General features: G+C 34.7%; 1 protein-coding gene across 7 annotated transcripts in view; it reads left to right on the top strand.

Moving 5' to 3' along the window:
* The window catches only part of COL24A1 (collagen type XXIV alpha 1 chain), a 386,758-nt gene that overhangs the window by 2,031 nt on the left and 361,445 nt on the right, over nt 1-23,282 (top strand). For all 7 annotated transcript variants that reach the window (XM_031650448.1, XM_031650446.1, XM_021943525.2 and 4 more), the window contains one exon: nt 8,056-8,120. In XM_031650448.1, the coding sequence (XP_031506308.1) occupies nt 8,056-8,120 (65 nt within the window). The remainder of the gene's footprint in view (nt 1-8,055; nt 8,121-23,282) is intronic.

Here is a 23,282-nt window from a genome sequence, read left to right as displayed (position 1 = left end):
AGTCGGGGGTTGCAGCCGATCCTGCGAAATTGACAGATCTTCCCGCTGATCAGGGGCGGATGCAGAGAGGCTCTAGCCCCGCCAGCCTGGAGACTCCAGGAGAGGCGGATGCGGAGAGGCTCTTGCCCAGCCAGCCTCCCCATGCTGCCCTGCTGCCGCTCCCGCCCCCAGGGCTTTCCCTCTGCCACCGCGCGAGGCCCACGCTTGTGACTAACACTCCCCTTGGTAGTTGTGACCAACCTCCCGGGTTAAAGCAGATCTGCTGCTGGGTTCTGTCTTGTCTGGTTTACACTTCCCTTCCAGACGCTCCCAGAAAAGGCCCTGCATAAATTCTTGGGCAGTTTGGGGTTTGTAAATTGGGTCCAGATGATTGGGGGGAGGGAGGCAGAGAAACCAAATAGAATGGATTGCACCGGAGGAACTTCTGAAGGAAAATTATACAACGTGGAATGGGAAGAGAACCCTTGTGCAGAGACGTGGGGATGAGTAGCAGGTTCTGGATGAAGGTGTTTGTCTCCCATGACCACCAGAGGCCTTGCAGCCCTTGGTTATCTCATAATATCCAATTTGTTCTATTACAGGGGCCATTGGGGATGGGCTGCAGAGAATTAAGGGTAATCCATAATTACATCAGATTACAGAACTCACAGCTCCAACCACACACATGCAAACTTGGGAAAGATAGTTAATGATTGGGCTGAAAAAATTGTTTCTAGAAAATCCAATTTTCATAAATAATTTGGAATTTTTCAGTTTGAAAAATAATGTCACCAACCCTTCGAAGTTTGAGGCGGGGCGTGGGGGCGGGGAGCTGGATTTGGAAGAAGTAGCTGATTTATAATGTCAGGCCACTGAATTAAACCTTGAGTCTCTGATGAAATCCCTGAGTTTTATTTTCCTTTTGTGGTGATGTTTTGTAAGAGAGGGAGCGCTTTTTAAAATCACAGTTCTGATTAGTCACCGAAAAACATTTCCAGTTTAAAACTGGATCTTTACAGACACTTTCTTTCATGGGGTCTTTTCTATGGGTTGCCTAATGTGAATTTGTAGAATTAAAAAAAGGAAATGAAATCTCAAAGTCAGCTTTAGATACCTCAATTTGACATATTATCAGAAGGTCTCCCAGGCAGGCTATTATGGTAATTAAAGACTTTTATAACCAAAAAGAATTTTTGGAATATAAAGATCTATTTCCTAGATGGCATGAAATTCTATTTTTTAAAGTTGCTTATCTTTGTGTTCAAATAAATTTTTAAAATAAACTGATGACTCAGGGAGAGGAAATGTAATTTATGGAAAGTACTTTTGAGTGTCATTTAGACATTCTGCTTGGTAATTTGTGAACTGCAGAATAAAAGTAAATTTTATTATGGGAATTAGAATAGCTGTGCTAGTTTCCTTGCCATGCCTTCCAACTATGACTTATTTTAGAATTTGTAAGTCTAAGTGAGAACTAAAGACAATTTTATTGTCATTCTCATAAAAGGCTAACATTATTCTGTCATTCATTTATTCATCATTCATTAACATATTTATTCAACACATGTTTACTGAGCTCCAACTATGTGCCCAGTGTGGTTCTAGGCAGTAGAGATACAATGATGGAGTATGACAGATCCACAATTGCTGCCCTCCCAATGTGTCCAGTCTAATAGAGGAAATAGTAAATGAAACAACCAAGTATAACGAAATGAGAGGAGGATATATACATGAGGGGAACCTAGCAGTCTTGGATGGGTGGGTAGGGGAGAAAAGGATAATACCGGAAGGAAAAGGCAACTAAAGGAAATGAAATCTAGACTGAGACCTTAGTGAAAAGAACATGAAATTTTCCAGACAGAAGGAACAATAAAAGGCTCACAAATGAGACAGCACAGTGCATTTGAGGACCTGAAAGAAATGAAGTTGGTTGGAGTACACATTCTAGGGAAGAAGTGACTGGAGCTAGTGCTGGAGAGATAAACAGAGACCAAATTCTGAAAGGCCTTTAAACCATGTTTAATAACTAGAGGTTAGGGAGACTTGACTTTTCTTGATTTTGGGATTGGAGTATAGGTAGAAGATACCAGAGAATTTATGTATTTGTTGAAATGCAAGACCACCTGATAGTTTCACTGGAAGATTATCTGATTTATTAGTTCATTTGAAAATCTTTATCTAACACTAGTATGTGCCAGGAACTTTACTAAGCTAGGCAGTAGTTTAACACTCTCTGTGATATTACTAGGACACTCTAGTTTTAGCTGTATTTTTCTTCCCTCCTACTGACTGGACTCTAGACACTTTGGCTATATGAAGTTCTTAAGCTTTTATCTCCCTTGCACTGCATGGATTGCTTGAATTCTTGGAATTTAACGAAAAGCTCTACAGGTTGAGTACTGCTCATCTGAAATGCTTGAGACCAGAAGTGTTTTGAATTTTGAATTTTTTCAGATTTGGAATATTTGCATATATATATATATATAATGAGATCTTGGGGATGGGACTGAAGTCAAAACATGAAATTCACTTACATTTCATGTACAGCTTATACACATAGACTGAAGTTAATTTTATAAAATATTTTTAGTAATTTTTTGCATGAAATGAAGTTTTGACTGTGACCCATAAAGTCAGGTATAAAATCATTCCAGTATGGCATCATTTCAGCCCTCAAAACTTTTCAGATTTTGGAGCAGTTAGGACTTTGGATTTTCAGAGTGGGGGTGCTCAACCTGTAGTACACCTCACACTGGTTTAGCTATACAACTACCACCTGAGTTGAATTAATAGTTGGAAAAATTCTTTGTAAGTAAGTTAGTGACAGTACTACTTTGCTCCCCGAATCATTCAACTTTATGTTCACTGCTGTGATTGAAAACTCTTTTTGTTTTTTCAGTTATTTTGAGAACAAAGAACAGAAATTTTACTATTTCTGGATCTTAGTAGCTAGTAAAGAGCAAAATCTGTAAAGCTGTCATGACTTAGAGAAGTTTTGGGCATGTAAATGTAGGGTGGTGGAGATTGTTGAAGTTATTAATGTATATCACGTGTGTGTGTTTTTCAGATTTGTTCACCATTTTCAATTGGTTTAAAAGAAGGCCACCAACTCATAAAAAGTTGCCTATTTACAAGATTTCAGAAGTCCTTCCCACTATTATAAATTGAATCTATGTAGGAATGAGCATCAGTAGCCTGACGACATACGTTATAATACCTAAGAGTCTCATGGGTACCCTAAACAAAAAAGATTCCTCAGATTACCCTAAAGCAACTTGGATCCTTTGAACAAAGAGGAAGTTGAATAACTCTAAGAATCATTTAGGAATGATGCCTGGGATGAATATTAGTCATTTACATGTTCTGAGTATGGTCTTTGGATGTATATTTTCTGTCTTCTCCTCTTTAGGCCTTTACCCTTACATGTCTGGTTATGTTTGGACTGTGGCTGGTGTCAAACTGAAAATGTGACTAGCAGCCAGACTCATGCAGAGTGTTTCTTCTTTTGTTAGATATCAATATCATGGGTTATATTTTTTGAGCCTTTATTAAGTGTTTGTTACCATATTGTTGACTTCTTTTGGATATGGTCTGATTTTGTTAAATGTCTGAGTAACTATGACTCTATAACTTTGTATTAGTGACACATGGTCCACATATACAAACCAGTGAATGCAAACAAACATGCTTTGAATATTTGAAAAATGTTCATGTTTAATATACCAACTAGACTATTTGTGGGAGTAAACTAAATATATGAATGAATTAACAACTTAGTAGACTATTTTAGGTTACTTAAATAGTATTAGACCAAAACCATAGGAAGACCTTTACAGTTTTGTGGTTAAACAACAAACCTTTTATATATATGTATGTGTACACACACACACACACACACACACACACACATATATATATAACATTTTGCTAAGTAATTTGTTTTTTGTCTTTTAATGCCAGTATACTAATATGATCCCATCATACACACAAATTACAGGATTTTACATTTGGAATGTAAAACATAAAAACATAAAATTTGTATTATGTCATCACATAATAGATGAGTCAGCTAAGACCCAGAAGAGGACAAAGAACAGCTGCTTCCCTAGAGGACTCTACCATCTACTGCTAATGTGGCAGCTTGATAAGTTTTATTTGTTTAGGAAATGTATAGTAAATGTAATATCATAAGGAGAAAAATCCAAAGAAACAAACAAACCTAGTCCATTAGACATTTCCCGAGAATCTTGGATTCATTAAATACCCATTTTATACAATGATGAAGTTTGGCTCTTTATCAAATTGACTATGTCAATGAAGCTTCATCCTTACTCTGTGTACCCACTTCAAAGACAAGAAAGCTAAAATGAAAAATAGGAAAAAAAAAAAAAAAGAAGAAGACGACTTCCATATATGCTACCATAGCAGATTTAAAAAATTCTATTTCCCTTCTCTCTCTTTGGATATCTAACTAAAATTGCCTGTGTTTTATTTTATTTTTTCCAAGTATTAAAAGAATCAAGTCCATAAGGAAAAAGCGAAGTCCTCAGTCATTTGGAGATAATACTTTTGATCATTTCCTTTTAAAAAGTATTTACTGTCAATTTCATGTAACACGTGGGTACACTAGAGATAAAGATGAAGACCTGCTGCTTGCTCAGATATTTACTTTCATAAAAGGTAGGACTTATAGGGGTATAATAAAGTCACAATTAATGTATCAAAAGTACAGAGATGGGGGAAAGACTCATTCTCCTTTAGAGATGATGGGCAACTTCATGGAGCAAGTATTGATTTAATTAGGCTTTGGGTATACTTAAGAATAATAGGTGGAGACTGGGAGGGCATTTCAGACATATACAAGCTCTTCCCAGCAAATGGAGAATAACTTGGTATGACTGGAACTTTGGAGATATCAGGGGTAGTGGGATCCATACTGCTGAAAAAGGAAATTGAAGCTGAATAATAAGGGCCTTGAATGCCTTGTACGAAACTTTTCCTGTTCTTTTTCAGTTGGCTATTAGTTTTGGTTGTAACTAAACAAAGAGAAAGAGAATCTATTTCCGTCATTGATCTCTACCACTCAATTAGTCATCAGCTTTCATACATAGGTACATTTACGTAAGGTATGGCTCAACTGATTTGTCATAATCCCCTAGGATCACCTGTCTAAAGAAAGATGTTTGATGTACTCAGGTTTTCCTGCCTCACACCAGGAATGAACTTGTTAACATGTTTATTTCCATTTTTCTCCACTGAGGTCACTGGGGAAGTTGATGAGTTTGTTGAATTGCTAAATGAGCAGTGCTGGCTGTTGTAATCGTCATTAGTTATTTTTAAGGGAAAAGTGCCTGTTGGGTTGTTTCTATGCATCTGAGTGAGCCTGATTACCTTGGGCAGGTGACACATGCCTCCATTCATGTTCGACTTTCTACTTAAGACAGCATAATTCAGATGCGCCATCCTTCATTGACTGTAATCCTAAGTAAGCAGTTTCTTAATCTCACTGATATGTATCCTGCCAGTTATATGTTTAAATATAAGTTCAAAAGGTAAATAGCCTCCTTACTCAAGCTCTAAATCACATTAGGATACATCCTGGAGAGCCCACACATCATTTTAATCTTGCACAATGGTCCTCAACCTTGTTTGCACATTAGAAACACTGGAAAATGTTTAAAATGCCTGTGCTATGGACACATTAAAATCAGAATCTCTGTGGAGCAGGGAGAGAAAGATCCAATTATTAGTAGTTTTTAAAACTCCCCAGGTAGGCCAGGCACGGTGGCTCATGCCTGTAATCCCAGCACTTTGGGAGGCCGAAGTGGGCAGATCACCTGAGGTCAGGAGTTCGAGACCAGCCTGGCCAACATGGTGAAACTCCGTCTCTACTAAAATTACAAAAATTGGCTGGGTGTGGTGGCAGGTGCCTGTAATTCCAGCTACTCAGAAGGCTGAGACAGGAGAATTGCTTGAACCTGGGAAGCAGAGGTTGCAGTGAGCCGAGATCGTACCACTGTACTCCAGCCTGGGTAACAAAGAGTGAAACTCTGTCTCAAGAAAACAAAAACAAAAACAAGACAAAACTCCTCAGGTAATTCCAGTGTGCAGCCAAGGGGTAAAAAGATCCAAACAGGCAGACTTTATATCATCTCTTGAGGGTCATTTATTTTAGAGTGGTGGTCCTCAGAATGTAGTCCCAGATCAGTAGCATCAGCACATGCAGGAAGTTGTTATAAATGCATATTCTTGAGCCCCACCCCAGACATACTTAATTAGAAATTCTGGGGGTGAGGCCCAGCGATTGTTCACAAGTCCTTCATGTGATTCTGATCACACTAAAGTTTGAAAACCACTGACCTAGTGCAGTAGAAAAGGATTTTTAAAGGGCCAAATAAAAATTTAAGGGTCATGTCATGTTATAAAATTAGATATATATGATTTAAGCAAAAGTAAAATCTATTTAGATATATTTTAATAACATTGTAAATGTAAACACAGTGAATGTTCTAAATAGTTTTGTCTCAGAGTTTGGTACACATACAATCTGCATTAGAATCACCTAGTTAAAATGTATGCATCCTGGATATCCATCGCAAATTTTTGAATCATAATCTCTGTGTTGGGGCCCAAAATCTGCATTTTTTACAAGTTGCTCAGGTGAGTTTAACATTTGGGAACCATCCATCTAAATGAATAATGTCATATATAAGAATGTTTCATAGGCCTCATTGCAATATATGGTTTAGTTATTTATCCATATCAGCTGAAATTTCTGCAATGATTCAGTTGATTTGTTTGTAGAGTTAGTGACAGTTGTTAAGTATTCTATCAAAACTTTGTCTTATAACAGCTGTGCTATGGACTAAGTATGGCCATAGAATGTTCAATTTTAGAATTACTAACAAAGGATAAATACCATTTTAATACAAATGAGATTTGTGTTCCGTTATAAATAGTCTGATTTTATATTTGCTGGCTTAAACTTTGTAAAAAGATCATCTTTCTTACATTAAGATGCTCCTTATACTAGTTGGTAAAGGTAAAAACATCTTATTAGTAATAAATAGAAAATGTACCAATTACTACTAGCACATCAGGAATGTAATAAAAAGGAATTAATGGTTTATAGACAGCTCTATAATCACTCCTTGCAGAACTGCATTTTACAAATACATCATTTGAACAGTCCCTGGGTTAGAATCAAAAACAGAATCAGGGTCTATATTAGCAAAATTAGGTAATGAAGTATTGTTTTCAGCATGCTTATCATATCTCTTCAAAATTATTTCTCTAATTTTCATTTTGGAGGTAGATACAGCCAATTATGAAGAATGTTCAGCAAAATTTGTTAAAAGTTTGGTTATACGAACAATGTCACAAAATATTTTTGCTTAGAAACCTCATCAATACAAATGGACATTTTAATTTGTAGTGATTGGGTACTGTGCTTATAGCTACTACTAATCAAAATGCTCAGTGTTGACATCTACAGGTCATTGCTATTTTCAAAACCAAAGAATCATGAATCTAGTACCAGTAATTTAAGTATGATATTCAAATGACTTTCACATATAACCATTAATTTAAACAAATAAATAGCTGGTTCCCTCAATTTATAATCACTATAGTTAAGCAACTATAATTTGCATTATTTTTGTGGAAAATTCTATTACTTTGTATGAAATTGCATACATGGTAATTTAACATAATATATGATAATAATACTACCTACACTAGTTCATAATTATCGAATGTTTCCTATGTGCCAGGTACTGTTTCCTGTGCTTTACATGAACTTTTTAAGTTAATCTTCAGAAAATCTTATGAGATAGGTTTAACAGATAAAGCAACTAAGGCGCAGAGTGGTTAAAAAGTGTGCCCAAGTCGCACAGTAAGTGGCAAAACTGGAATTTCCCTTCAGAGCCTTTGGTCTTAACCACTATGAATATTAAAATACCATGCTATTTAAAATAAACGCTTAATTCTTAATCTTGCATAGACTTTGTTTTGGATTTTATAAGACTGTAAATGTCCAACTAGTAAGTTTTTCCCTAATTTTTTTTCTTTTCCTAGGAAACCACTTCTTCATTTTATTGTGCTATGTGTGGCTGGGGTTGTTGTTCATGCACAAGAACAAGGTAAGAAAATTACCTTTTAATTTATTTGCTTACTTAAAAATTCTACTTCCAGACAGCAAAAGTACATAACTTTTAACTCATCATAGCCTTATATTCAACATTAAACAATAACAAAAATTCCACCCAGTACCATGAGAATGTACGGTTAAAAAAACCAATTTTGGGGGGAAATATGACCTTTAAGAAATTACTCATATCTTCTGTCTGTGAAATTGCTTACATTTTTAAGCAAACTCTATAAAAGAGAAGTTTTGTACAATAAAAAGGCTTTGCTTGTGACTTCATTTTAAGTGGGAGTTCTTGGGGGTGGCAAACTGTGACTGCATTACCTTTGCACTTCTTGATACAACAAAAGCATATAATAAATGTTCCATCTAGATTTGCATCATTAAGAAACAAAATGGAATTTGCATAGTAGTTGGCTTAGGATTCTATTTAATTCAAATGGGGAGGTTTAGAAAATAAACCTAAACCTGTTTTGTTTGTGCCTGCTAGTTAATTATTCTGGTAGTATGATGATAGAGTTTCAGGAGTATGTATATCCTAATTCATTCATTTAAACATGATTGAAGTATCTTGTATTTCCTGTGTAATATCCTATTGCCAACGATTGAAAATGTAAATAAGATAATGTCTCTAGCACCAAAGTGAAAAAAATGCCTTTGTCAAAGGTGAAAAACATACTAAAGTCAAAGAGAAAAATCCTAGAACTGTGCTGGAGAAAGTAAGAAAAATACAAGTAAACAAATTAGAATGAAATATGTGCAAGGTAGAGAGAAGCCAAAAAGGCAGAGTTGTATTCTGGTCGACCAAATTGACAAGTAGATACAGATAAATATTCTTTCAACTATTACATAGATGAATTAAAATATTTCTTAGGAGACATTTTCTAAATCTCTTTTATGGGAAATGATTAAATTAAGCCACATGTCACATGTAACTTCATGAAAAACTATTACTGACCAAGGCATTTAGGTTACTTCATTTTGCTTGAAGTAGTCATGAAGAGGAGAAAAACTCTCTCTTTTAATTTATTGGTATTATCACTGTTACTGTTTCTGAGAACTTACTATGAACTACTAGTCACTGTGCTAGTAGAATATACATTTTCTTCAACACTGCCTCATCGCAGGGTTTTGTAATTATGGCCATGATAGGACAGCTGAAACTAAGATTAAGGAGAATAGGTAACCACCTCCAAGTAACAGCCTAATGAATGGTAGAACCAAGATTTGAGCTCCTATTTTGACCGCAAAGTCTACAAATTCCTTAAAATTGAGACTCCTAGAGCCACAGAGAAGATAAGGAAGAGAAGAATACAATTATTAATTAAATGCATATTTTGTATCATGTCCTTTGCTGGTACTTTACATATATTATTCTAATCACCATAATGAACCTACATAGTACGTGTTATAGATGAAGAAACTGAGACTCAAAGAAGTGGCTCACCTATAGCTTAGATTTGAATCTAGGTCTGTCCATCTCTGAAGACAAAACTCTTTCTCTTAAACATCCTCTAGCTTCACATTTGCCAGCCACTGGCATTACGAGTTTAATAATTTACCAAATATATTATTATCAAAATATTAGAAACCCATGCAAAGAAAGATACAGGGAAAATTAAATATTTATGAATAGATTTTTTAAAAATCTAGAACCAACAAAAGTAGCAAATGAAAGAAACAATATACTTCTTTCACCCTTAATATCTCATTTATGGAATGTAAAATATGTTCTTTTATTTCAGGGCAAGCATCATAATTTTCAGTCTTATAGACCTAAAATTTTATTGCCAGTTCTTAACAAAAAGAAAAGTCCTTTAGAAAACCTCTCAGACTTTAGAAAATTGAATATTTTTGAGCACAGGAAAGAAATGGAAATAGTATGCTATGAGAAACTTAGAAACACTTTTTTCCTAAAAGAAATTTTGTGATTAAATTGGCATGATGCAATTTGTAACACCTAATCAGGAGATTGGAAAACCATTATCAGAAAAATTGTGTTTTTATATGATCACAGATATTATTTATATTCATATTGCTGAATATGTTTGAGTGAGAGATATTCTAAGTTAGACTTATCAGAAATATTTGTGTGCTTATGAGATTTTTCAAAACTTAAAAAAGTATATCAAAGAATTACAAGTACTGTACAAAGTTTAAAGGCCAAATTGTATGACAAAACATATAGCAAAAAGTAGTGTCCCTTCCCCTTACCTACTCCTGCTATTCTCTGCCCAAACTCTTTTAGCACCTTCTTTTGGTTTTAACATCTATATTTAATACTATAATGTTTAAATATTATATTGACTTCCTATTATTAATGATGAGGATTTAACATTTCTATACTATTTTCTGTGTCTTCTTTTCCTCCTTCTATTCTCTCAATATAGTTTTATCCAATTTTTGGTTAAATTAATATTCACAATGCAGCTTATTATGACCATGTGCATATTTTTTTTAATCACTGAGCCATGTACGTTTATATTTTTTTCTTGTAAATATTACAAGATTGCCTCCTTTTCTGTTTGCCTTATGTTCTATGTCACTATCACTAAATCTCAGATATTTTGAAATATATTTTCCCCAAAAACACACAAAATACTCCAGAAATTTGATTTTTTTCTGAGAGATATTCCTTCTACATGCTAAAATTCTGCTCTGCTGTGGACCAGTAGTTCTCTAAGCTTCCAGTAGAGCTGATATCTGTGTTAGATGGAGTTCTTGGAACTCTTATTTCATTTTTCATAGTCTATTTCCTTATTTGGGTGCAGCATATCCTCCAGTTGCATCCTGAGAATATGCACTTGGGTGGTGCATTTTTTAGAACATTCCATTTCTGAGAATGTGTTTATTCTCAGTCTTATACTTAGAGGTACTTCAGGTGAGTATAAAAGTTAGGCTGTAAATATTATTCCCTCAGAATTTGACAGATTTTCATCTTTTGCCTTTTTTATCTGGCTTGCAGACTTTTTAAATCTGATGTTGTATTAATTCTTGATCCTTTATATATGACCTTTTAATTTCCCTTTTAATCCCTTAAGATCATCTATTTATCTTTGATGTTTTGGAATGTTACAATAATCTTTCTTGATACAGGTCTTTTTACAACTCATTGTGCTAGGCACTTAGTAGGCCTTTTCAGGGTGGAAGCATCCTTAATTTTCTGGGAATTTTCCTGTATTATGTTTTTCTTACTGATATATATATTTCCTCTTTCTTCAATATCTTTTAAATATTAAATCTTCAGTGTTGGGCTCTTTATTTTCTTATTTTTAGATCCTATTTTCCGTCTTTGTTTTATGTACTACTTTATATGAGATTTTTCATCACTTACTATTCCAAACATTTTAATTTCTTATTTCTTCTGTGTTTAAATTTTTAAGGGTTTTTTTTCCACTGAGACTAGTCCTTTTTTTTTTTTAAGCATCCTGTTCTTATTTCTTTGATGCAATGTCTACTCTTATCGCTGTAAGAATAAGAATGATGATTTTTTCAACTTTTCTTCTGCTCTCTGCATTGTCTTTGTTCTAGATTTTTGTATTGGTCTGTCTTTTATGTTGGAGAAGTTATTTATAAGTATGCAGCATTTCTGTTATCATTTAAAAGTAAGACACTGGCCAGGTACGGGGCTCATGCCTGTAACCCCAGCACTTTGGGAGGCTGAGGTGGGCACATTATCTGAGGTCAGGAGTTTGAGACCAACCTGGCCAACATGGCGAAACCCCATCTCTACTAAAAAATACAAAAAAAATTAGCTGGATGTGGTGATATAAGCCTGTAATCCCAGGTACTTAGGAGGCTAAGGCAGAAGAATTACTTGAGCCCAGGAGACGGAGGTTGCAGGGCACTGAGTTCGTGCCAGTGCACTCCAGCCTGGCTGACAGAGTGAGACTCTGTCTCAAAAAAATTTTAAAAAAGAAGAAGAAAAAGAAAAAAAAGTAAGACACTAAAAATATGCTTAACAACTGTTTGCATGGGTAGGCTAGTTAACTGAGATGTTTCACATAGAGGATGACTAAGTAGAAATCTGTCTGACTATTTTGTTAGGCTACACATGTCTGAGGCTGCAGAACTTCTCTAGAGAAGAATCCTCCAATATCTTACTTGTAGAATATAATCCTAGTTCCCACTGTTATTAGAGTTAAGTGATATAAAGAGGTTCTTGGGTTGGTGCGGGGAGGATTGTCTCACAATTTTGTATGTCAATTTTAGCCAAATTCTTTCTCGATATGGTGCTTCCCTTCCATTTTCCTGTATGATTAATTCAATGTTTCTATGTCATTAACTTTTGGTCTCCTTTAGTCCGGAAGCTTCTTATACAAACTTTCAATCCTCCACCCTCACATATCCCCAACCCCCAATTTGAAGTCTCATTGCTGAATTCATTGATTTGGTACCTTCAATTCTTGAGCCTTTTCAGGATTTTGCAACATGAATCAGCCTGCCTGTCATTAGCATTTGCCTCTGTAAGCCCTTAGGTTCAGTTTTTTTCAGTTCTGGTAATTTCTTCATGTGCTTTTCATTTTCCAAAAATTTGTTGATATATTTTGTCTGCTGTTGTTTCTTCTACTCATTAACTTTGTCCCTGTAGTTTTAAACCACATTTCCTTATTCTTATTTGAGTAAGATTTTAAGAATGAGAAGAAATAAGCATCTATGTGATTTGTCATGGTTTCAGTAAATTCCCTTAAATTTTAACACAGCTAAGAAAAAACATTTTGAGTACCTTATTAATAGATGTAAATTGTAAGTTTTTTTGGTCCAAGTTTTAGGTGTAATCTAATGAATAAATGATTCTATCTCAAGAAAAATTCATTTTGTAAGCCTGAGTTTTCTGAGGATTTGACAGATATAGATACCTTTTCTTACCTGATATGTGTATTTTCGTTATTACTTTGTCTGTGTTGGTGGGCTGGCTGCCAGTGAGATGCTGGCATAGCTACAACACTTCTCTGCAATGACTTGCACCATGCATAATGTGTAACTAATTCTTAACATGCACATCTTTCTCAGGTTCACGATCCCTAGGTGCGAAAACCACATGTGTAAATATCTCCGTGTAGAATACTCATCTCGAGGAAGAATTTCCCATAGAAATTAATCTGAAATGTGTTTATTGTTAACAGAAGCAGTTCATTGTAGCTGCAGTAACTTCAAGTCCTTTCTGCACAAACACTTGTATGGGCACTTAGCCGAAACTTTTATACATAGCTTAGAGCTTCATTTCTCATTTTATAAATAAACTTGAATTTATCTCTTTATACAGAATAGACGTGCTATTTAAACTAAGAATAGTTTTAAGAAACAATTGCCACCTTTAACATAGCCAGTGTGATGATGGTATTTAAGCACAGGTGTTCCAGAGCCAGCATCTTGGAGGTCTAGTCCAGCTTCAACCATTTATTATCTAACTGACCTTGAGCAAGTTTCCTAAATACTCTGAGCCTCTTTTTTAACAATGCTAAAGTGAAGAAAATAATAATACTTACTACACAAGGCTGTTGTGTGGATAAAACAACACATGTAAAGTGTTTAGCTTTGTGCCTGTTACATAATGATACAATAACTTTGAGTAGAAGAAGGGGAAAACTCCAGATCCTTTTTTTCCCCATATCCTCATAATATTTGAAAAAATAAAATAAAGTGGTTTATTTTAAACAATTTCCTTTAGTTCCTTAATTCAGTGAACTGGAGCTGGGAAGCTGTGTTTGAGTCTTGATTCTGACATTGACTATTTAGCTGAGACTATAAAAAATAATACAAAGTGGATATTGGGCAATTGTCTAGTTAGTTTGTTTAGTTTACTAGTTTAGTCAGTTTGAGTAAATTGGCAAGAAAAAGAAAAGTATGTTGATGCCTGTATAATCGTTCTCATTTGCAAATTTGGTGACTTTATTTTAAACAATCATATTTGTTCTTTCCTACAAACTGGAAAGAATATAGCTTTGGGGACTTAACTGATCAAGACATATGAAAATTTAAAACAGTGAGAATTCATTAAATTTAAGTGCTATGTTATATTAATTCAGTGATTTAATAGTTAAGAGTTAGCTCTGTAACTTGTTATAATTTATAAAGTGATACATTACTCCTTTTTATCTAAAAATTGATAACTTTCTTTTAAGTATTTTAAACTACCAATTACTAAGAAATGTAAAAATCTCCCCATTTTGAGGGAGTAAACATAATTATACAATTCTTCTTCTTCCAATTATTTGTGATAGAGTATCGCTGAATATTCACACATATAATGGTTCGTTGGTTCTCTGTACTTGTAAAACGAGTATAACCATTGGATCTCCCATATCTATTTCTTTAGGCATATACTATATTCCCCCCACAGAGTCAATTGATACAGTCACTGAGTTTAGAGTCAAAGACTTGGTTATGAGTCATAGTTTTATTCTCTACTAAGACTTAATTTCTCCTTTCTCCCTCCCTCTTTCTCCATCCCTCTTTCTCAATCTACTTCTTCTCTCTCCTCCCTCTCCCTCCCCCTTTCTCCTTCTCCCTCATCTTTCTTTTATTCTAACTTGCGATAACAATATCAGTGCTGCTTACTCTACAAGTTTCAAATGAAAGACCATAAAGTTTGGGCTGTCTGTGTCTACATAGTATGTAAGCTTAGAAGACTGATTTCATTAGCATACTAAGAGAGGATCTATTTCTCATTAGTGTTTAACGAAACAACAAACGGAAATTGTGCTGATGCCTTAAAGGGGAGGTAACGTCTTGAACTGAGCCTTGTAGGATGAATAAAGATTGGAATGAAGGGATATACTTAGCAGGACTCTGACAGGATGAGATTAAAAAAAAAAAAAAAAAACAGATAAGCTTTGTTATGGCAAGAAATTCAAGGAAGAGTAAATACAGAGAGTGGAGAATGCTGTGAAATGGGCAGATATATCAGTGAAGAAAAAAATGAGTAAGGGGTATGTCTTAATCTGTTCTCATGCTGCTGATAAAGACATACTCAAGACTGGGCAATTTACAAAAGAAAGAGGTTTAATGGACTTACAGTTCCACATGGCTGGGGAGGCCTCACAATTATGGTGGAAGGCCAGGAGGAGCAAGTCACATCTTACCTCAATGGCAGCAGGCAAAGAGAGAGCTTGTGCAGGGAAACTCCCCCTTATAAAACCATTAGATCTAGTGAAACCCATTCACTATTGCAAGGAAAACATGGGAAAGACCTGCTCCCATGATTCAGTCACCTCCCACCAGGTCCCCCCCACAACATGTGGGAATTCAGGATGAGATTTGGGTGAGGACACAGCCAAACCATATCGGGCTAGTATAAAGTTAGAGAGCTGTCCCCAAGACCACCCTTACTTCTGACACTAGCTTCAAGTTAAGGGGTCCCCAAGACTACTCTGAGCCTCCGTGATACTTTAGAAGGACTCACAGAACTTACCAAATTTGTTATACTCAGAGAATTCACTGAAGCATTATATTCACAGTTAAGAATACAGATTAAAATCAGTACAAGGACACAGATTAAAATCAATATATTCACAGCTAAGGATACAGATTAAAATCAATACCTGGGTTTAGAGCATCCCAACAAGAAAGAACAGTAAGTACAAATGCCATGAGTTTAAAATTAGTTGGGTGGGTTTCAGAATGAAGGAAAATACTAGTTTGGCTGGAGCAAAGTTAGGTAAGATAAAATGATAGGAGATGTGATCAGAGAGATAACAAGAGAATAAATGGCATAGGTGTCTTATACCTTGGAAAGCCATTGAAGGATTTTGGTCAGAAGACTGGCATAATCTACTTTACAATATGAAAAGATTATTCTGCTTGCTTGTGTGGTTGTGAGACTCTTCACTGAGAGAAGCACTCAAGTAAGAAAAATGAGGTTTGGGGAAAATACATTGAAGTGGAAATGCTTTTGGAACATCTGATTTCTATTGGATAAATTCAATAGACAATTGGATATGCAAGCCTAGAAGAGAGGTTTGTGAGTCAGCATATGTGGTTGTTGTAGTCATGGTTTGGATGAAGTCATTAGGCTTGGTATTTACAGCAAAAAGAACAAGGCGTTGTCTTGGTGACACCACCATTTATTTTACACTTCAGAAGCAAATAAAGGAAGGAGATACTGTCAGTTCTGCTGTTAGGTAACACATACCTTTCCTAAATTTCACCATGATAAGAAATTGGCTTTAGATGACTGCCTGCGTGCAAATTCTGCCTCTGCACTCCCTAACTGGGTAAGCTTGGGCAGATAATTTAACTTTTCTATGACTTACTTTTCCTAACTCTCACATGGAGATAACAACAGTGCCTACTTCATACAGTCGTTGTGTGAATTATGTGACTTAAAATATTAAATTTCTTAGAATAGTGCTTGGTACAAGGAAATTTAGTAAATGCTGCTGTAATTCTTACTTTTTAAAAATGTAAAGTACCTAATACAGTGCTGGGTTGATCATTAATATTCTTTAAATGGTAACTGATTTTCCAAGTGACATGAACTGGATTGATTTTTTTATATAGGGCCACTCACAAAACAAGCAATTTACTTCAGACAACTTAGTTATTTCTTGTTAACATTGGTACGAAATACCTAAATTCAACCCCAAATTGTAATTTGGTGATATCTAAGTCCACGTATAAATTAAATGTTAAAGAGTCTGACCTCTGAGTGAAAGCCTTTCTTCTTCTTCTCTCCCCCACCCCCATTTTTTTTGTCTCCAGTTCTCCCCAGCTCCACTCATATGTGCCTTCAACCCTTAAGTGTTCTTCAGTCTCTCTTCTCTTATCATCTTGCTCAAACACATTTGCTAAGTGTATTCATACTCAGGTATGAAAGCTTAAAATTAGGATGACAATTTGATAATTTCACTTCAGGTACCAATTTTGGTGGCTATCTAGAGAGTATTCCTCACTGAGATTTCTGTGGGGTAAAAGTAATACTGCCATGATTAATTAGTGAGATTTGCCAAGGAATATGTGGAGTGGTGTGGGGAATATAATAGCTGAGAGGTCGTGTGGTGGAGCAGTCAAGAGACTTTAAAGCCATATTGATTGGGCTCAAATGCATCTCAACCATTTATCAGCTGTGTGACCTTTACCAAGTTATTTAATCTCTCTGTGCTTCAGAGATTTTTCATTTGTGAAATGGGTGCAGACTTTAAGTATAAACTTGAAACCAAGAGATATTATCTTCCCACTTTTGTTCTTGGATATCATACAGAAAAAAAAAAATGAATGAAATAATAAACTTAAAAATCACTTTCAGCAAAACTAGGGGACTAATATAATCTGCAAACCCCCAAAACCCCCCAAAACCCAAAAACCCCCCAAAAACCCCTCTGCTCAGAAAAGCAGAGCCCATATGGAATAAGGTCAATAGTGAGACTTCAGAAAGCACCAGCAAAACCAGACTTCCTGAAGGTGAGAAGCACACCCCAAAATATACCTTTAGCACGTGTACACAAGTGCTACAGGGTCTGGGGAAGGCAGAAGCTGCCAAGGGGAAAGTATAATAAAGAAGCACAGATAATAGCTAAAAAGGATCAGTGGGGACAGATCTCAGAAAATGCAAAAATCTGCTAACTGAGATGAAGGATTCATTCTGAAGCATATACCGATATGAGGGCATATGGAGGAAGGAGAATGAAGGGTTGTACATAGAGCTGACTGCAGAAGTCCTCCTGGACTAGATTTGGTTTAGAGAAGAAGGTGGGGCTAGAAGCCATTTGAATGAAACTGGTAGTACCAGAGCAGAGCCTTTGGGTTTTGAGACTTCGAAGTCACAGCCCATCATCTTCTTCTGCCAGCATCTTGCTATAAGTTGCTGGGCTAGGAATTAATGAGTAAAAGGAGTTGGCACAGCACAAGTAGAAATATACAATAAGGAAACATGTAAGGAAAAGCAGCAAAAATGAGAATGTACACACAAAAAATGTTGCTGTTAAACCGACAAATATTCTGACCAAATATGCCCCCCTTATCACCTATACAGAGAAAGATACTAAGGCAGAAATGAAAGAACTCAGGGAAAAGTAAAAGAAGGCAAGATATTAAAACAATATGAATTGTGAGCTTGTAGAAGTCAGTAAAGAAGTAATAGAAAAATTACCTCATAAATCTAGATGAAATTGGAAGGAGCAGGCCGGGCGCGGTGGCTCAAGCCTGTAATCCCAGCACTTTGGGAGGCCGAGGCGGGTGGATCACGAGGTCAGGAGATCGAGACCATCCGGGCTAACATGGTGAAACCTCGTCTCTACTAAAAATACAAAAAACTAGCCGGGCGTGGTGGCGGGCGCCTGTAGTCCCAGCTACTCGGAGGCTGAGGCAGGAGAATGGCGTGAACCTGGGAGGCGGAGCTTGCAGTGAGCCGAGATCGCGCCACTGCACTCCAGCCTGGGTGACACAGCGCGAGACTCCGTCTCAAAAAAAAAAAAAAAAAAAAAAAAAAAAAAAAAAAAAAAAAAAAAGAAATTGGAAGGAGCACAAAGGGAAGTTATACTTTCAAGGAAACAGTAGAGACACATAAGAAAATCAAACAAAAATGAATTTAAAGAACATAATAAAAAGGATTACAGAGAAATGATACATGTAGAAGACAACAATGATTCAACATACTCATAATAGGAATTTTTAAAGAAGAAAACCAAAACTATGAAATAGAACCAATATTCAAGGATACAATTCACTAAAAGTTTGCTGAAGTAAATTAAAAAAAGACTTGAATCTATGCAATGAATGGGCATACTAAGCACCTGAAAACATTTATCAAGAATGGTCAATATGGAGCCATATTCTAATAACATTACTGCATTTCAAAGATAAAGAACAACTCTTTCAAGAATGCTGGTAAAAATACAGAGTCACTTATAAGGAGAAAAATATTTAGCTGACTTCAGATTTAGAAGGACCACCTGAGAACCATGGAACTACAGCTGCAATATATTCAAGGAAATAAAGTATCATGAAATAATTTTATATCCCACGAAATTTAAGGTACAAGTCTACAAAAAATCAATTCTGAAAAGGAACAACACTCGGGAAATGTTCCCATAAACCCTTCTTGAGGAAACTAATAGAGGATAAACTTCAGCCAAAGAGAAGTGATTGGAGAAGCTACTACAAAAGTCCAGCTCTATTTGTCAAAAGAAAATGTGGGAAAAGGAAAAATATAAATGCCATACAAACTAATAATGTAGGAATGGTACAATTACAGAAAAATAGTAGGAGAAGAGAGTAAACATGTGGAGAGTAGATTAATTTTGCTGATTGCCGTATCTGAAGAAGCTAGGCATTAAATATTATACGGTTGGCAAATTAGATGAAAGAAATATAAGGATATTTAACAATGAAAAGATAAACACTAAGAAAGATACTCCTATTGACTAATATTAGAGGGTATGGGAAAGGGTTAAAGGGAGGAAAATAAAACATTGTTCAAAGGGAAGAAGTAATAGATATGTCTAATGAAAGGACTAGGGGTATCATATACATTTGAAATTTTAAAGGAAAGCCTTAGAATAAAAATACAAACCCTTCTAAATCTCAAAAGACATATACAAAGCAAAGCAAAGGAAACAAACTACATAGTGAAAGACTTCAAAAAATTAAAGTGGTAAAACATAAAATAATACAACAGATTAAACAAACCATCATATTAGCAAATGTAGATAGATTTAGTTTATATATTCAAAGAAAAAATTCAGATTGGATAAAAAAACAAATACAAACCCTTTTTCTTTACCTAAAGCACAGTGTTTCAAAGTAGATGAAAACAAAAACAAAGGCAAAGGTGTATCAGACAAATGTAAACAAAAAGAAAGTCTATTGAGGGAAGCTTAGTCTTACCACCAGTTAAGGTAACGCCAAAAAAAAAAAAAACCAAAAAAAAAAAACCCAATAAATTAGACATAGAAGTTCTTTTTGTAATTCTGAAAGGTGCAGTACTCAATAAATATGTGAACTGTATGATTATCTGTGCATAAAAACCATGACATCAATATTCATAAAGCAAAGACCACAAGAGAGAAAAGACCAAATAGACACACTACTGGTAAGAGACTTTACCTCTCAGTTGGTGGCAGATTAATTGTATAAAAATAAACAAGAATATAGAGGATATAAATTACATAAACAATGATGTACAACTGGTATGTATTAAATTTTCTGCCTTGAAACACCTTTCCAAGTGCTTATGAAATGTTATTGAAAATTGATCACTCATGAGGCTGAGTTTTAAAAAAGAAAGTGCTGATTAGACACCATTCTCTGATCATAATGCTATTAAGTTAGATTTTAATAACAAAAATAAGAAAACAAAAAGACCTTTCCAACTGAAAATATAAAACTTTTTTCTTAAACCATTTGGGTCAAAGAGAAAATACAAATAAAAATACTTTCCAGAAAACAACAAAAATGCAAATGCTACATATCGAAATCTAGGAGATGCAGCTAAAGCAGCACTCAGGAAAATGTATAGCTTAAATGCCTTCATTATCAAGGAAGAAAAGAAAAATAAAGAACTAATTACTCATCTTCAGAAATTAGAAAAAGAGTAAAATTAAACAAAATAAAATGGGAAGAGATAATAAAGATAAATGCTAAAGTTAATTATATAGAAAACAAACAAAAAAATAGTAGATAAACAAATCTGAAGGCTGTATAGATTTGAAATGACCAATAATGACACCGACTTAAGAATAAATAGAGCAAAATATTCAAAATTGGAAAAATGAGACAGAGGGCCACAGGCATAGGAAAACAAAAATAATTGTAAGAGATTATTGATTATGTGAAGATTTCTGGGTAATACATATGAAAGCCTAGAGGAAATTTATTATTTCACAGAAAAAATGTAAATTTCTAAAATCGTCTCAAGATGCAGTTGAAAATTAGAATAAATCAATTAACATAGAAGAGATTAGGAAAGTGGATGAAGCGCTATCAGTGAAAGAGCCAACATTATCAATTTGGTTTAGAGGTGAGTTTTTGTAACTTTTTGGGGAAAAATGTAATTTCAAAGGTTACTGAAATTGTTTTAGGCTATAGAAAATAATGAAATTTCAGTATTATTGTCTGATAAAGATAAGACAATAAGTGAAAAACACTGACCAGTCAACTCATAAATATTGATGCAGTGATTCTACATAAAATTATTAGTCAATAATCCAGCAAGGTATCAAGAGAATACCGTAAAACTAATAAGATTTTATTTTAGGGATGCAATCATGGTTCAATAACAGGAAATTTATTCAGTAATAAGTGTTCAAACACATTTGATTTTTATAAAACAATTATTTGTCATGAAAGCTCCACTAAAAATAGAATTGGAGGAAACATACATATAAAGAAACATTGAAAACACATATATGCTTTTTAAAGTTTTCAAATAATATTCTTCCCGATAATATTTCTGTATAATAGGATCAGAAATTTGAAGCACTAGATGGCAGGGGTTCTTGATAAATGCAAGGGGAGATGTTTCTGGGGCAGCATGCAGCCCTTGATATAACACATGTATGATTCTTTTTTATATATGTAGTTTATCTGGTATCTCAGAATTATAGCTTTCTGATACTTTATGATCATATATACTTTAAATTTAAGCATTGTGATTTCCACAGAAGCAGTGTTCCTTCCATAGTTTACTTCTCAGATTGAGCTAGGCATACCCTTAGAGTTAGGTAACCCTGGGTGAGGATATCCAATGTCACAGACTAACATAGCTAGTTTCAGCACTGTAAATTTTCACTGAAGATTGGGGATGAGTACAATTAGCTGATTTAGCTCCTAAGTAATGTATATTGTATATTGAAACAACCAGACATATTATGGATTAAAGTTTAAATTTTGCATGAATTATGATGATAAAACATAAGAAGTCAAAGGTTTTTTTTGGTGATTATATGGGGACTCTTTGAAATATTTCCCTAAATTCCTGGAGGTGCATATAATTCTACACTGGTGTTAGGAATATTTTGGTGGAAAAGTTTGAGACACTCTGTCTTACAATATCATAGATATAAATGTTTTTATCCTTTAAAACTGTCATGAAATTACAACTATTTTATTGATAAAATGATGGTTGTTCTAACCTTAAAACACTTGAGTGTTTTGCGAAGATCTCTGTTAGAAAACATTTAAATTGCATCGCTAGATTACACAGGAATGGCATTCAGTAATTTCATTGTTGTACACAGTTGTGAGATATGGGAACTGAGATTCTCCCTTATCTTTTGTTATTTGTAATAAGCATGCATTATCAAATATCTACTAATTTCCTACAAAAGGAAAAAGTAAGGTGATGCCAAATGTTCCTGGCTAATCTTCAAAAACTTTTATTTTTTTCACTTATCACACTTCTCTAACATTTCTGATTGGAGATGATTATATTTATGCAAAGATACAGATGGGAAATTTATAACCCAAAGAATAGTAAAGATCATACAGCTGACTCTGCCAATCTGTATTTTAAAGACAGAATTTGTCATTCTTTATAAGTGATATTTAAATTTATATCACTCCAGAGGTGAATATGAGCCCTGGTCAGATTGCTGTGGGGCAAATTTATTCATTCAGAAATTACAGGACTATTTGCAAGGCAGGTGCTGAAGAGATCTAATAATGAATCAGACAGATCCAGTTTTCCAGAAGCTTTTAATTGGGTAAAGGAGACAAACAATATACTATTGGTAATATTACAATGAATAATAAATCAGATGAATCCATAATTATATCAAATCCGTATTATGTAAAATGCATATTCAATAATAGATATTGAAAGAGTGTAAAAGTTGGATAAAAGTTGCTCTGGAGGACTGGAAAAAAGTGGAAGAAAGAGAAGCTTGGAAGGAACAGAAAAAGCAGAGTGATTGCCAATAAAATGAATTTAAATTCTTTTATCCAGGAATTATCAAAGGACTTTGGTAACCAGAGTACTTTAAGTGTAGTACACACTTAAGATAGTAGGCATTGGGAAAGCTTCCATGCAACTTGTAAATTCCCAGAAGGTTAGAAGGAAAAACAGCCTGAAAAATTATACTTTAAGGGATCTTGTGAATCTAATTTATAAAATGCTTTCCAAGTCACAATTATCTTTGGAAGTATGACTCCAGTTTCACTTTAACATAGATGTCATTAAATTTTAAGTTATAAATTAAAGAACCAAATGGCATCTGGG

This window comes from Papio anubis, chromosome 1 (genome assembly GCF_008728515.1).
Source record: "Papio anubis isolate 15944 chromosome 1, Panubis1.0, whole genome shotgun sequence".
Classification (NCBI taxonomy): domain Eukaryota; kingdom Metazoa; phylum Chordata; class Mammalia; order Primates; family Cercopithecidae; genus Papio; species Papio anubis.
Note: the sequence above shows the minus strand (reverse complement) of the source record. Positions and strands in the feature narration are given on the sequence as shown.